We start from the raw sequence: 15,503 nt of genomic DNA on the forward strand, positions 1-15,503 counted from the left end.
GTTTGTTTGTTTTAGAGACGCTAAAATTTTACAAAAATTTCCATGGCCTGCTGTTTCAGATCTTTTGGGACTAATTTAAAGACGATGGTTGGGGGCTTCCCGAACAGGTTCCAAGATTGCCACAGCAGATAAGGATGCCTTACGGTTTGCTTGTGTACTTGGCTGTTTTTCTCAGGCCAAAGAGAGTCAGATTTAAGTGGTCTGTGCCCAGGTCCACTCGCTTCTTTCTGGGTAACAGGAGGAGACACGGGGCCTGTGGGTTGTGGGATGGCTCTGGGGAGTATAGTCATGGGGCGGGGGCAGTGAGTCGTGGATGGAAACGTAGCGGCGAGGGCTGAGGCAGCTGCCGGGCTGCTGGAACTTCAACACCGCGAGGCTTGAGGGAGGTGACGTGTCTCATCAGCTGCCATGAGGCCACTTCCTGTTTGCCTCTGTGAGTGCGTGTGCACACGTGCACATGAACACACGTGTGCATGTAATATGTGTACACACGCACACACGGTTCCTGTTCTAAGACCAAGAGAGCAAACCATCACGCTGTGCTTCGACAGAGGCACGGAAGTGCTGCCGCCGACAGTGGTAAAACACCCTTCGTTGCTGCTCGTCCCCCGCGTCCTGATCGACCTCTTTAGGTCATCCTATTCCTCTCTGTCTCTAGGCCAACCGGCAGCAGCATCGCCTCCTTAGCAGCCATCTGAGTTTCCATCAAGGTGAACAGATGCTCTACTTGGGTGTCCCAGGGGTGGGGGGAGGCTGGGAGGAGGAGACACACCGCTGGGAGGGCAGGGCCCTGGCTCAGGCGCCCGGCGATGTTAGGGCCACACTGCCGCCCTGTGTAGCTGTGCGTCACCAGCCCTCAGTGCTGGGGACCCTTCAGCCCTCGGAAACGGCTTCTCCCATGTGAAAACGGCATTATCTTCACCTACTGGACTTCAAAGAGAGAGAGCAGCCAGCATCCTGGGAAGCTAATCGGATTTATTTAGTTCTATCTTTCCCCTGGGACAGGGCATAAAGAAGATATTTATGTATCTACATCTCACTAGGCCTGGTTTAGCCATGGAGGGAGACGAGCTTTTAAAGCTGAAAGCCGTACATACTCCCGAGCATACTGCTTGCTAACACCATGTCACACAGCTTGATCCGGCCCAGAAAGGTAGAGAGATTCTGGGGGTCCCAGTAGAGACCTGCTGTGCTCTGAGCAGTGAAAAGGTTTAGTTCATGACCTTAAAAGAGCTCAAGAGATGGTTCAACTGAAATTCAGTTTCCTCATCAAGAAAATGGGGCCAATGAAACCTGGTGACATTAGGTTGCATGAAAGCAGGATGTGAAACTATGTCGTCATTGATATGTATTAATATTATTGCATATTTCTCCTGTGCATGTACCTAAATCTGTTTATTCATCTGTAATACAATCCATTTCACAGAGTAGATTAAATGGCATTACATATACATGTATTAAAATGTTGCATATATAATAAGCACTCCATAAATGTTTGCTACTAACGTGTTTATTTGTGAAGTGCATTCACTCCAGCACGGCAGTTCTTTGTTGTCGCATCTAAGCGTGGAACTGGTCCATCAGCCCTCTGGAAAGAAGTGGGCAGATTTGCCTCACGTGCTGGCTGTCTTTGTATCTGGATGTGGCACCACCAACCCGTCTGCCGTGGGCAGTTTCTCCATCTGTGGAGATGGATTCGTGCTGGTCCTTTGGCACCTTGAACCTTCACGATCAACAGCATAGGGCCAGATTGATCTCAGGTCCCCAAGTGCGGCCGTGGCCATGCAGACAAATGCGCTAACTGATCCTGATTTTCTGCAGAAAGCATACTGTGCTCAGCCTTTTTGGATTCCCGAGTTCTCTGTAGCCGTAGGCAAACGCCCTAAATTTTCAGCATCTTGGTTACTATATACGTCAAATATGAATTATGTGAAAGAAATTCTCGCAGGTCTGTTGCGAGAATCAATCGAGATGCCATATGTCAGTGGTTCTCAGTCTTCAGGCTAACCCGGGACGGGGCCCGACGATTTGAATTTCTAACAAGTTCCCAGGTGATGCTGCTGCTGCTGCTCCCCCGCCCCCACCCACGCACTCTGAGAACTCCTGTCACATGTGCGAGACAATTACAAATGTGACACGTTAATGTCGCTATGTAAATCAATGGAGCAATCAGTTGTGTGTTGTTTCTAGGAAGCACAGAGACATAAAATTTTGATTTAAGGTTAGGGAGGCCTTACTGGAAGTGTAAAAGAGATAGTCTAGGAACCCCAAAGAGATACCTGAGGTATTTCTAGTCCCCAGAATAACCTGAAGCCATCAGGTAGGACTCTATCTAATAGAGTCAGGGGAACCTCACCGAAGCGGGACACGTGCACCTTTGCTGTTCCCCACATTTTAAGGAATGGGGCTCCCAAAAGCAGAGCCTTGGACAGCAGAGAGCAGGGCGTGGGATCTCTCCGCTGGGATGTGTGAGTGTCTGAGAGGTAAAGCAGTACTTGGAGAAAGCTGAGAGAATCGGCCGAGCAACCTTGCTGGGGGCCTACACCCTATTTCCTTTCTGCAGAAAAATCAGGAGCCAGATGGAGTCTGGGGTCCCCTCACCGCCCTTCAGGGCCTGCCCTGCCTGGGTCGGGTGTATTAGCAGAAAGAGAGCAGTAAGTAGTTTGCCTTATTCTTGGGAAGATGGGCTGGGCGGGGAGACAAAGGCACCTCTCCCACCCCCGGGAGCCGACATTAAGGACAGAAAATGAAACTAAAAGAAGATAGGAAGCCTCTGGATTTACCCCCAGGCCTCTTTCCTGAACTGTGTGTGCGTGCGTGTGTGCGCGTGTGTGTGTGCGTGTGTGTGTGTGTGTGTGTGTGTGTGTGTGGCTGGGCGGGGAGGTGCAGAGGAGGGCGGGGTGGGTCATAGCATCTCTCAGGCCCAGCTCTCTGGGACGCCTGATCTCACCCCCCTGGCTGAGAGGGAACTACAGGGCACGAGAGAGGCCCGCATGTTTCCAATTAGCCTTCTGGGCTCAGCCCTCCGGCCTCCACGCCCGGCAGTTTATTTGTCTTGCTCTGTGACACTCCTGCCCTCACTCCAGCTGCGGGCGCTTTCAGCCTTGGCTTTGGGTTTCTCTTGCCCGAGGGGGAGCCCCTAGGAGAAAATGCAGCAGCTGCTCTTTCTTGTCGAGATCTGCACTTCACCCTGTCTCTCTGTGTTCTGTGGTCCACCTCACTTTACGTTATTAAGGAACTTAGAAGTTTAGAAGTGGCCAGTGCGAAGGTCAGTCTCGGAGACTGTTTACCCTGGCCCTTCACTGGCTGGCCTTTGCTCTGAGCACGTTTTCCCGTGGCTTCTGCTCTTCCTGGCCCGCCTCGCCTCCCTCCATCATTCTTCTATTAGCTCCCAGGCTGGGTCCACCGCCCCCACTACGCACCTTCAGCTCTTAGGTTTTTACTATGAGCGAGAAGATGGGGCTGAAAGCAGTTTCATGCTCTTCCAGAATCCCAGGGCTGGGATGAATTTCCAGGGTCCATTAAGACCCACGCACTGCTTTCCGGTCAGCTATGTCAAAGCATAGCAACTGGCTAGAGGAAGATCCTTTTCTCAAAGGTGTTCAGGGCACTAGATAGCTGGTTCCATCGTGCTGAGGTACCTGGGAACACGTCTGCCTGAAGTGCCACCTGTGGGCACCATCTATGTTTAAGACGAGCGAATTCCATTTTTCTGGCTGAATATAACATACATTGCTTCAGAAACTAAGAAGAGTTCAAGGCCATGAGTTTCTGTTTGGGAAACTTTTCAAGGCCTACTTTTTTGTTTTATTTTAATTAAAAATTTTTTTTAGCTTTAAAAAAATTTAGCTTTATAAATTGTGATAATTTCATATATGTATATCGAGTCCTACTTTCTTATGTTTATCCATGGAAGCAAGCAGCACTTCTATCAAGATTTGAAGACATATGAAATTCTATTTCCTGAACTCTTAGACAAGTGGATCCAAGGAACCCTTTCCTATCAGCGGCACCTGGGTAAAGCGGTCGTTGGTTCATCCATTCTTTCATGAATGCACCCTACATTCACTAAGAAAGCACCGAGGAGTTAAAGATTGTAGCCTTTCTTTTCAAGGAGCTTGTAAGCTAGTGCAAGAGGGAGATGTGCATAGAAAGGTCACAGCAGTAAACGCAAATGCTACCCTGTTACTTATTTACATTTGTGGGTTTCCTAAAAAGTGGAACAAGAGGGGATGTGTGTATACGCACACGTGGATTTGTATGAGTACATAAAGTCTCTATCATCGTTCAAACCCAAACAACTGGTCACCTTGGGGTGTGAAACACATTCGACACAAGAAGGGCAGGGAGCCCTGCCCTAAGGTAGGCTGTGAATACATAAGAAAGCCAACATCGCTGAATAATCTTTGGATGGAATATTCATTGGAAAGAGAAGCAAATTTTTTTCACTGTGTTGAATACGAAGGTGGGTCAGACCTTAGGGATGAAATATTGACTATATAATGAAATGGGACTCTCAGCAAGGCCTGGTTCTTTTCACCAGCTGACTCTCTCTTTCTATAAGGCCACCCATGCAGTCATACATCAGAGTCAAAGAACCATTGAATTTTACACTTGGAAGAGAGGTTGGCATGGAAGAACGGCTGAGAGCGAATGTTCTATTGAACTAGACTATGTCTGTAGCCAAGCAAAGGGCTTAGACTCAAAGAATAAATGCCATTCACTACACTATTCTAGACCAGGGGTCTGTTTGGTTGGATACGTTTCCTCTGAGTTTTTAGTCTCAACCCTCAAGCTTTTGAATGCACAGAATCTTAGAAGTCTAGTAGATACAGCACACTTCTCTGCCTCTGAGTTATTTCCTGCCACTTTTTGAGCTTTATAATAACAGGGCTTTCTAACCTGTAGATTCTCTGGAAGAAGGCCGAGATGGAAGAGCTGTTGGACTGACCATCTGAAAATGGAGGCCACTCAGATCCACTGGGAACGTTGCCATGCCAAGGTGAGCCCTGCTTACCTCCGAAATATTGATCCGGCCTTCCTGGAAGGAGCAGGTGGTGGGGTCGTGAGTGCAGAGGTTGCGATACTTGCACCAATGGCAGCGGAAGGCGCTGTTGACGCAAGACAGGCACCTGCAAAGACGGACACAGTGAGAGGCAAAGAGAACAGAGCAGAGGGGGAAGGCGAGGCACCGGGGAGCCCAGGTACCCTGTCGGAGTCTGTCGTCCTAGTCTCACTCCCGGGAGGGTAGATCCCCACGCCATTTCCCCAACACCGAGAATTGTGGTTTCTCCCTCCAAGATCCTCATGGGACAAGAGAATTGAAAAACAAATGAGTCCAGAGCGGGAATAATGTAACTTACAAAGCAGTGGTGTGTGAGAGCTGGCCTGTATTGGTTCATGAGAGCCGATTATTTACATCTTCAGGAATTTTGCAAGTGGGTTGGCATTATGTTGATAGTTTGAAATTGGCCACAGAGGGAGTATTTACAACATAAAAATTGGCAAATGCTACATTTGAGGTTGTTGTTGTTGTTGTTTCCTGAATGCTGCTGGTTAAACATTTACCAGCATACCACCACTTATAAGACAGAAGAGACGAAAAAGTATAGGGATAGAAATTGGGCAGATCTGATTCCAGGCCTTGCCTCTGCCACGGTCCCTGGGGTCACCCTCAGTAAGTCATTTCACCTTCTGAATTGGAATTCCTTCTTCTGTTTGTAATCAAACTTTCCTGTCTACTCCACAGGACTATGTAGCATCAAACAAGATAATGAATAGGAAATAGTTTTAAAAAATACAATGCTAAATGTATTATTTTCAGGTACCTGTTATTTCAAACGCTTAAGTCACATTTGAGTGTTAACAATTGGTTCATATCACCTGTGTTACTGGGCTTTGTGGGGGCGGTAAACAGTATTAAATGGTAACTCCGTCCCACTCTCCAAGCAGCCAGGCATAGGTAGCAATAGGCTACGTGTGTGCCTTGCGATTCTTGCCAAGATGAGCATTTCCTTTTCTCCTTTTCACCTGCAGGCTGTGTATTATTTTCACTCTCTGTGTGTGATCAGAACATTATAATGGAAATGGATTTTGTGGGTGGGGTTGGTCTTCCTGCTCCTTGCTAGTACTCCTAGCCTAGTCTCTCACTAGACAACCCGGAAGGGACACCACCTGGTGTGCAATCTGGCGCCACCTGGTGGGAGCTGTCATTACATTTGGGCGGATGGGGCTCTATCCAGGGGGGTCGTTGGCTGACATGCCATGGTGTGTTGAGTGAATTAGCCCATCTACACTTTATCTCCTCCCATACCAATCATTTTTAACCCCTTCTGGATATGCCCAGAATTGTTTCATTTCTGAGCTTAGGCCATATTGATGGATTCTTGCTAACACCTTAGGATTCAGCAAGTAAATAATGAAAATGGACCAAGGATGATGAAACGGGTTCTAAGCCTGCCTTGTCCATTGACTTATTTTGTGAACTTTGTTGCAGCACTTAATCTGTGAGGGCCTCAGTTTACCACATTAAAAGGGGAGGATTGAACTCGATTCTGCGACTTTTTACTACGACTGTCAAGAGTAGAGAAAGCTAAGATAGTTTTTGGCAATAAGATAATGGAATCTGTGCTGTCAAGGATACCTGCCTTTTTTTTTGCTAATAGTTGCTGCCCATGACAGCATCTCTGTTGCCATAGCAATACATGGTTGAAAGTAGTGACATCACACTGGACTGCCGTGGAGATGAGGATGCTCTCACAAACTACAGATTCCATCACCGCCGTGCTAGAGTTTGAGAAGGAGGTTGGGAGGTTCTTTTCCCAAGATGCTTACATTTCCCGGAACACGGCCAGCTGGGATTGGAATGCAGTGGTTAGTGGGCAATTTCGTCTGTTTTGACTTCAGCCACTTACTGCCCTGCTCCGGCGTCTCCCCCAAGGCCATTTTTACCACTCAGTCTTGTCTTTCTCAGCACATCTGTTGATCTGACCCAATGGAGCTCAGCTATGTCTCCTTCCTTAACTACGATGCAGGCCCTAGAACTCTAGGAGGTGATTCTGTTCATGAAAATCAAGATCAGAAAAGGGGAGACTAGGGAAGAATGGCTTGTTTGTCTTTTTTAAGGGCTGAAGAATCCTTTCAGGCTCAGCTGAAAACAGACTCTTCCCACATGGATGCCCATTGTACCCACAGCCTGGACCTCACAGACTGGATGCCTTGGAGTTCTGCCTATTTTGTAGAACTCAGGCTGTCCCTGTCCTGGGTAAGGGGAAGGATTGGTCCACGGAATATTCTCAATTACCGCTCCCTCCAGTATGGAGTTGTATAACCTCTCTCCTTCCTGAATGTCCAAGGTCACTGGTCCCGTGGCCAGTGTTCCCAGTTTGTATGGAAGAAGTCTCAGTTTCTCTTCTGGAGAGGATCGGCGGAAACTAAATATGGGTCTCTCCACTACTCCTGTCCCTGGTTTTCACTAAAGAAATGCTCCCAGCTTCCAGCACAGCTGTAGGCTCTCAGAGCTTGTGGGCATCCTTTGGGAGGCAAGCTGCTGTCGGAGACGGCTGGTGAGGAGAGCTGAGCCGTACTCGAGCCCCCCTAGAGGCTGCTTATTTGGACTGGTTTCCCCTTTGTCTCTGAAAAGTTGAAGGCTGGGTTTGGGCCACGGTGGAATTAGAGCCCCCTGTCCCCCTGCCAGCCCAGCCCCTTTTGCCCCACCCCCGTCCCCCCTCTGCGGGTAACTTGTGTGCACAGCTGGCTCCTATCTCTGAGTCCCTCTTCACTTGGTCACAGATAAAATGTCTAAACTCCACTCACTGTCAATCTCTAAGTTCAAAGCCATCACCAATCGGTCAAAAATGGAGAAATTTTCTTATGGTTCCTTGGCCATGACCTTTTTATTGTCCTAGCTTGAGAGTTGGGGGTAAGGTGTTTTGTAGGTCTGGGGGTGGGCAAGGGAACCTGAATAAGCTCAGAAGTTATGGAGAGTGATGGCCTTTCAGGTTACTGTAACTGGATAGAACTGAAAAGTAACATTTACGGAGAGCATACTCTGTTCCAGACGACGTGCCAGGCCCCGGAAGGCAGACTGTGAGGTGGACAGGACATGACTGGAGCCTAGAGGGACCCACACCCATGTCTAGCCCAGGGCAGGGCTCTTCCTGACGTGTACTTACAGTTGGTGGGCACTGCAGTTGTAGAACTTGAACTCTGTGCTGACAAATATCTTCCCTGTCTCCTTGGATCTCAGCTGCAGTTCTAGCCCAAACCAGTCTGGAAAAAAAAAAAAAAAGAGGGGGTGGTCCTGGGGTCCCTGTGGAGATTCTGAGGGTAAATCATTCAGCTACTGCAGGCCTCAGATGGTAGATGGAACCTGCCAGAATCATCGCTTCCCAAGACAGTCCTGGTCGTCCTGCTGATGGCCAGCACATCACTGAGACTCAGACACCCTCATTCATACCCTCACTCAGGGAGGAAGAACTCAATCAGGTCCCACAGAGCCCCTTGCCTTGGGCAGGCAAGTTCAATTGCTGAAAGACTCTTAGGAGTATTAGGCCAGAATCCCTTGGTACCAAAGTTTTGTGGAGAGAACCCCGCTGAAAACCACCAGCTGAAGCCACTGCCATTTCTGGAAGGGAACAGGGGGTCTAGAAACATTTTTATACACTTAACCCCTCCCCCCCAAAAGCAAAGGATTTCAGTCTTCCTGAATTTCTCTTTGGGGCATGACAGTTTGCTTTCGAACTTGTTATTAAGTCCATATTGATGCTGAGCATAGTGAGACTTGGACAGGCAACTTCTGTGCGGGTACCTGTCACCCCCATTCCTTATGTCCTCTAGTCCTGACACCCCTGGTAGGGCAGCCCTTAATGCGACCCTCGTGGCATACACTTCTTACCTTGATCCAGAGGGATGACAGGGACATCCTTGGGCCCAGGTGAGATGCAGATGACCTGGCTCCCAGACACCTGCCCCTCCACTTCTGTCAGGTTCCCAAAGGCACAGGCGATGCCCATGGACAGATCTGGAGCATCGCTCACAACCAGGCTGAGCTGTGGGAGGAGCAAAGAGGCTCAGGCGCAAAGGGCCGATGCCACAGGAGGAGAACCTAGGGGGCTCAGGACCCCTGGGCTTGGCCCTGCCGTTGCTGTTGGCTCACTAATCTCCCCCGACCTCATCTATAAAGAAGGGTGTTGGTGAAGGTGACCTTCTGGCTCTGACACCGAACAGTCCCAGTAGCGCTGCCAGGGTGTGCAGGGTCAATGTCTTTATTAATATTATATTTTTCAGGCTTGTCCAGCCTTAGAAAGCAATGGGCAGAGAGGTGGAGGGAAGGGAGGGACACTAGGGAGAAAGGTACCAAAATCCAACCCAGGTCCAGCTCATTTCGACATGAAATCATGCAAACTTAAAAGTCATGGGCTGAGCCCTTCACAACAAGCCCTTAGCCTTGGCTCCTGAGAGAGTAAATGTCACCAACCTGGAGGTTCCCCAGGAGATCACCAGTTTGGTGGAGGACAGCTAGTTCCTCACCCTGGCTGACCTCACTCTCAGAGGCTGCTTATCAAAGGTGGTGGGTTTGCTGGAGCTCATGCTTCTCTCTCCCTCCTGGGCTCTCTGCTTGCCCACAGCTCCCCTAGAGGAGGGCGGCGCCTTCGCAAGGCGCTCAGGGACAGAGGAAGTGGGGAAGGGGGCACCCGCGGCACGGATGATGGCAGCTGTTACCCATAAAAGGTTCCAATGACCTGGGCCAGTGATGTCCATCCTTTTCAAGTTTGAACACCCTCCTCTGAATGGTCAAAATACCCTAGACTATAGAAAGCATCCATCGATTGAGAAACTATTTAATGGCAAGACGCTACTCTGAATTCAGTGCACTCGAAAATGAGTTCGAACTCAATTACCACAATATAAAGTCTAAGTGGTATTTGAAACAATAAATGTGGCTGGCTCCCTCTGGCAGTGGGAGGACCCATAAGGGTCCACGGCGACGACAGCCCTGTGGCCTCCAAGTTGGGAGCCATGATGAGGCGGTCTCCTTTTATCTTCCTCTGCGGTATTTATTAGTAGTGGGTTTCCCAGTCACAGTGGGTGTCACCTCGCCTCCCCATACATTTGCTTGCTGCTGAATCTCTGTCCCAGTTTCGTTTCCATGGGGCCCAAAGACTTAGGTACAAACTCTGCTGTTTGTTCCCTAAGCTCTATGGGAGCCAAAACCTCCTGGTGGGGATAAACGAACGGAAATCTTGGAAGGTTCATTAACTAATTAACATTCGTGAATGCTCATAAAACCTTCAGAATGAAATAACTGTGCAGAGCCCGAGGACATGAAATATTTTGGAATGCACTTCAACAGGTGGTTAAGGACAATTTTATTCTCTGTAATATTCTCCTTAAGCACACACTATGAACTAAGTCTCGGTCTCTCCGTCTCTGTCTGTCTGTCTCTGTCTGACGCACACACACGGGCAACTCTTAGGTCTGTGAGAGACGGCATCGGCAGAGGATTGTAAATATAGCGTGTTCCAAAGAACGTGTTATTCGTTATTGGATTGTATTATGTTGTAGATGTTTGTAACTAAATGCAAAATCTAGGTTTAAAAAACAGATCAATGGATGATGAATTTGCAAGAAATATGGAGGATGACTACACCCTTTACAATAGGAGTCGCCACAGGTTTTCTGTAAACAGAGTTTCCTTGGAGCATTTAAAGCATAATCCATTTCCTGATACTTTTTCGAGGGTTAAAGGAACCCACCCACACAGGTATGTGCTCAGCGCTCCCACCGCCGTCCCCCTGGGTGAGTTACCTACCAGCCGGCTGTGCTCAGACACAGAGATGCTGCTGGGGTGCACCTCCAGGCTCATGCACTGGCTGATGCTGGCAGCAAATCGATTAGGTTCCCAGGCCCGTTGGCACCTGTCCCTGCGGGAGCACCTGCCACAGACAGATTCATAAGAGGTCAGGCTTCTGAGACCCTTCTGTTCGGCTCCATTGTCCCCCAGGGGTAAGTAAGAGGGTTTTGCGGCTCCGGGTCCGAGGCCAGCGGCTGATCTTCTCATTAAGACTATCTTTTATTCCAGAGGGTTGTGTGCCTCCCACGTGCTCTCTATTACAGTTAAAGACAGACTCAGAGGAAGTGGGATCAATCCCCAACATGAGGGGTGTCGTTTAGACATAAAGCATAGTTCTGGATAGCTAGCATTTATATAGGGTGCTCAATAAGCAGGGAGGGAAGCGTGGAGAGTCTGAGGAGCAGCACACGAGAAGCTAGGAACATAAACTCTAGAGCCAGGCTACCTGGGTTCCAACCCGGAGCTACTGTCTACTGGCTGTGGCCCCCTGGGAAAATTACTTAATTGCTCCGTGCCTCAGTTTCCCCAAGTGTAAAATGATGAGGATAACGCCTCACTTCGTAGGGCTGCTGTAAGGATTAAATGAGTCAGTGCTTAGAGAATGGCTTCTTGGCCCTTATAATAATAATAATAATAATAATAATAACGATATTATTCTCTTCCAGGAATATTTAAAAATATGGACAGGGTCTCAGCTGCGTGGGGCAGTGTACACGTGATCTCGTGGCTGGATTAATAGCTTTTCGAAGGCAGGGACCATGCTTTATCCACTGAGATCTTCTACCTGTCACACAGTACATTTTAAATAGATGTTTGTGGTGTGAAATAATGCCTCGAGAGAGAGAGACAGACGAGGAGTTGCAGCCAGGGCTGCCTCTGTCAGAAAGCTTGTGTGGCTGTTTCTCCCAACATCTTTATCTCTTTTTCCAGGCTCCTCTGCCCATGGTGGCAGGTGGCTACGGTGGATCCTACATGTGGAAGCACCTGGTTGCCACTTATGTCACAGGGGAACACACTGGTGTTCCCACAGCCACAGGACACTACCAGATTCCACAGTCGGGCTGCGATTCCCACCCGAGCTCCGCCCAGCCCCTCCCCCTCTTCTTTTCCAGGCACATAATGGATCTAAATATGAATGCTGTCAAAGAAAAGAATTATGGAGGTTTAAGTGAATCCTTAAGATAGCTCTAAAGTGAGCTCTTGACTGGAGCCTTTATCTCATTGACTCACTGAAATGGCTCTTTTTTATCATACTATTTATGGCAACAGCCCTAACGGAGATAAATAGCCTTGGAGACAATAACACACTCGCCAGAGCAAGGCACACAGAAGAGACAGAAGGTTTCAGATCTCCCCGGACCCAGAGGCTCTTCAGCAACCTCCCTCAGCCCTCTGCCTGCATTAAGGTCCAGAATGTGGGCCCTGAGCTGGCGGTGGGACTGTCACCTCATCCCCCGTACCAAGGCAGGCTGGTGGTCACAGGTGGGGGGGGGCACTGCAGGAGGGGGATGGTGAAAATGAGTGACCAGAAGAGGAGAAACCTCAGGGTATAAATGGGGGGAAAAGACCGCTCCCCACGTGCTCTTGGCAGGCAGAGTAGCTGGATGGAGAGGTAGCAGGGAGGTTCTGAGGGTAGATAAGGAGTTCAGAGGGCAGAGGAAATCTGAGACGACGATGCTGTGGCTCAGTCATTCTGGTCCCCACAGCTGACCGCAACCAGGAGGATGACAGGGGCGGTCTGGGGCCCCCAGGAGGCTCGGGCAGCGTGGACAGATTTGCAGGCACTAGCACAAGTTGGGGAATGTGGATGTCCTTGCTGTTGAATAAATGACAATCCCCTGTCTATATTTTGGTGTGTTCCGTAAGGGAGAAATACCACCTACACCAGAAGCAGGGCGGGCGTGGCAGGCAGGAGCAGGGAGCGGGTACAGCTGGACATGCCCACTGCCTAATGAGAGGGCCGGTAGCCCAGGACATTTTGCAAGGAGCTGAAGGCAGCTTTCAGGGTTCTTCAGAGGTGAGAGCCAGCTGGCCAACAGGTCAGCTTCACTGAAGGGAATCCAGTTTTTGCCACCTTGTCCATTCCTTGGGCACAACAGAGCATCTTTACCATTTGTCTGACATAAATGGTGCTCACTTTCTGGGTTCTGGTGAGAGCATTTTTTGCAAAACTTTTTGAGGAGTCTCTTTCCTTCAGACCCAAGCAGGGGACCCAGTCTTTGTGGGCTCAAATCCAGTCCAGAGTTTGCAACTGCGAGGCGCCTGCTTCCCTCCCTCCCTCCCTCCCTGAGCCCTCCCAACACCTGCTGCAGAGGCTGGAAGCCAAGAGCTATTGAGCGGCCCCTGAACTCTGGCCCTCGCCTCCGCCTCCGCCCCAAACCCAAACCCGGCACATTTCATGGAGATGCTTTGCTGGCTGGCACAGAGCCACGGAGTTTCCAACTCTACTGGGAAACAGAATTCCTAGCCAGCTCCTGCCTTCTGAGTCTTCTCTCCCACAGGGGCTCCTCAAATTAGGAAGTTTAGTGTAATTTTGCATTTGTATTGAGCAGGTATTCAATGGCAGAGGATGTATCTGAATTGGGATGTAAGGCCAGTTGGAGTGAAATGCAGACTTCTTGGGATCACGAAATAATGAGGCCAGAAGGGTCCTCCCAAGAGTTCCGGGTCCCTAGTAATTATTTTAATTTGTGTAGCCTGTTCTGGGCTTCCTGATTTCCAGAGCATTTATTATTTCATTTGATCCTCACAATTAACCTGCGAAGTTGGCCTTATCCCTATTGAGTGATGGGGAAGTGGGGGCCCAGAGCAGTCAGTGGGCCATGTGGGGTCACACAGCAGCTAACTGGAGTCCAAACCTCCCAACTCCAGTGCATGGCTATCTGCACACTCGTGGCGGGAGGCACCCAGTTCAGGCTGCACCAAGGAGGTTCTTGGAAAACCTAGAAATTCTACAGCTTCCCCTGTGAGTTCTCCCAACACCGCCACCCTCCCCCACACTGACAAGGTACAGACTTGAGAGCGGCTGGGAGGGCAGAATTTGGAAGTGGAATGAAAGACTGAGAGGCAAAGGCACCTCATCCAAAAGGAAGGCCCACCCCTGCCTCTCTCCCTCTCCAGCCACGACTGGAGCTACGGTTATGGCTCAGAAGAAGGAAATTCCTCTCTCCCTGCAAACCTCTGTCACCTCCCTCATCGACCCTCCCAGGAAAGTGCCTGGTCTTCTGCATTCCAGGCCCCTTTTCAGAATGGTCCCAAACTTACATGTTGTGCAGGGCACACCAGCCACAGTGAGGGTCCCCCGAGCTCAGACACTCCCCACAAGTTGTGTACTGTTCACAGGATTCCACGGGGACCCTGGTGATCTGGTAGAGAGAGGAAGGAGCACCGTTAGATCAAATAGTGACACCTCGCTTGCCTATAATCTACCCACACCTGCGCTGTCACTGCTTCTAGAGGAGACACTGGGGGTGGTGGGAATCGGTGGTCTCGATGTTCTCATCTTTCGCCTGGCACAGGCAGGTACGGCCAAGCGGAATGTGTTTCTCAGTGGCAGGCCGAGGCTTCTCGCCCTCCCAGAGCTGGAAGCTAAACCTCCAGCGTCTGCACTACTAAGGTCCTCGTGAGAGCTGGGTTTGCTCATGCCACTGCTGAAAAGGGTTAATTCTGTTAATTGGCTATTGCGTGCCACCAACTCGTCTCTGAAGAGCTTTCAGCTGGGCTTGTGAGACATCCTGCCTGCACAGAAAACATTTAAAAAGGATAAGAAGGAGAAACTTTTCCTATCAACTAATATTCATCGTATGGCACAATCTCTTTACAGCCAACCAAACATACCACCTGGATCCAATTATCCCATTCTCTGATGTCTGCATTCAGTTTCTCCAGTAAATCTCCCATCCTTTGAAAAGTCTGGCTAAATGGGAACATCCACAGAGATGAGCTGCCTGTCTGATTCGATCTTGGTGGGGAAAGTGGGAATTTGCAGATCAAGCTCCTGCTCCCTAGAGAGTACAGCCCCTGCCAACTCCCCCTGGCTTCCAGGTGGGGCTCTGCAGGGCTTGAGCTGGGTCTGTTTGGACGCCACTCACCCCTACCTGCCCAGCGTGTGTGACATTAACGCTGGGCAAGAGCATCGGGAGATTGAAGTCTTCCATTTGATATGCTGACTGGGGCAGGAGGCTGCTGGGCTGCAAAAACATTTGCTGGGCTGGGAATGACTTCTCATTTTTTAGGGCATAGAGGTCCCCCACCTACTGCTATGTGAGCTCAAGTGTAAATGCAACCTGTGGTCCAGCAGCACAGTGTTCTGCCTCCGGTGGGGGGACAAAAGATCTGATGGAGACACCTTCATAGCATCCCCCTGAGAGGCCCAGGATGGAGTCTAACACTGCTCATGAAGCAAATGTTTATCAGATGTCACTGTGTGCAAGCTCTTGTGATACTAGAGAAAGAAACAGGGACACGAGCCTGCCCCCCTGCAGAGCTCAGGGTCCAGCGGGAGTGGGTAATTACAAACAGAGAGCTTTCTCTACTGTGTCTGGGATGGGCGTGTGTGCCCTGGGGGCCTTGGGAGCTCAGAGGAGGGGTGCCCCGTTCGATCTGTCAGGAGGAAGAATGTAAGGGTGAGTCAAGGAGAGAGTGGGCC

The 15,503-nt window shown here is 49.7% G+C and overlaps 1 protein-coding gene across 4 annotated transcripts in view; it reads right to left on the bottom strand.

Annotated features, from left to right (window-relative positions):
- The window catches only part of PLXNA2 (plexin A2), a 197,723-nt gene that overhangs the window by 56,596 nt on the left and 125,624 nt on the right, over nucleotides 1-15,503 (bottom strand). For all 4 annotated transcript variants that reach the window (XM_016150253.2, XM_016150259.2, XM_016150256.2 and 1 more), the window contains exons 5-9: nucleotides 14,120-14,220; nucleotides 10,814-10,937; nucleotides 8,897-9,050; nucleotides 8,175-8,271; nucleotides 5,018-5,132 (exon numbers count right to left, since the gene is read on the bottom strand). In XM_016150253.2, the coding sequence (XP_016005739.2) occupies nucleotides 5,018-5,132; nucleotides 8,175-8,271; nucleotides 8,897-9,050; nucleotides 10,814-10,937; nucleotides 14,120-14,220 (591 nt within the window). The remainder of the gene's footprint in view (nucleotides 1-5,017; nucleotides 5,133-8,174; nucleotides 8,272-8,896; nucleotides 9,051-10,813; nucleotides 10,938-14,119; nucleotides 14,221-15,503) is intronic.

The sequence above is a fragment of the Rousettus aegyptiacus genome, unplaced genomic scaffold (assembly GCF_014176215.1).
Source record: "Rousettus aegyptiacus isolate mRouAeg1 unplaced genomic scaffold, mRouAeg1.p scaffold_m13_p_17, whole genome shotgun sequence".
Taxonomy (NCBI): Eukaryota; Metazoa; Chordata; class Mammalia; order Chiroptera; family Pteropodidae; genus Rousettus; species Rousettus aegyptiacus.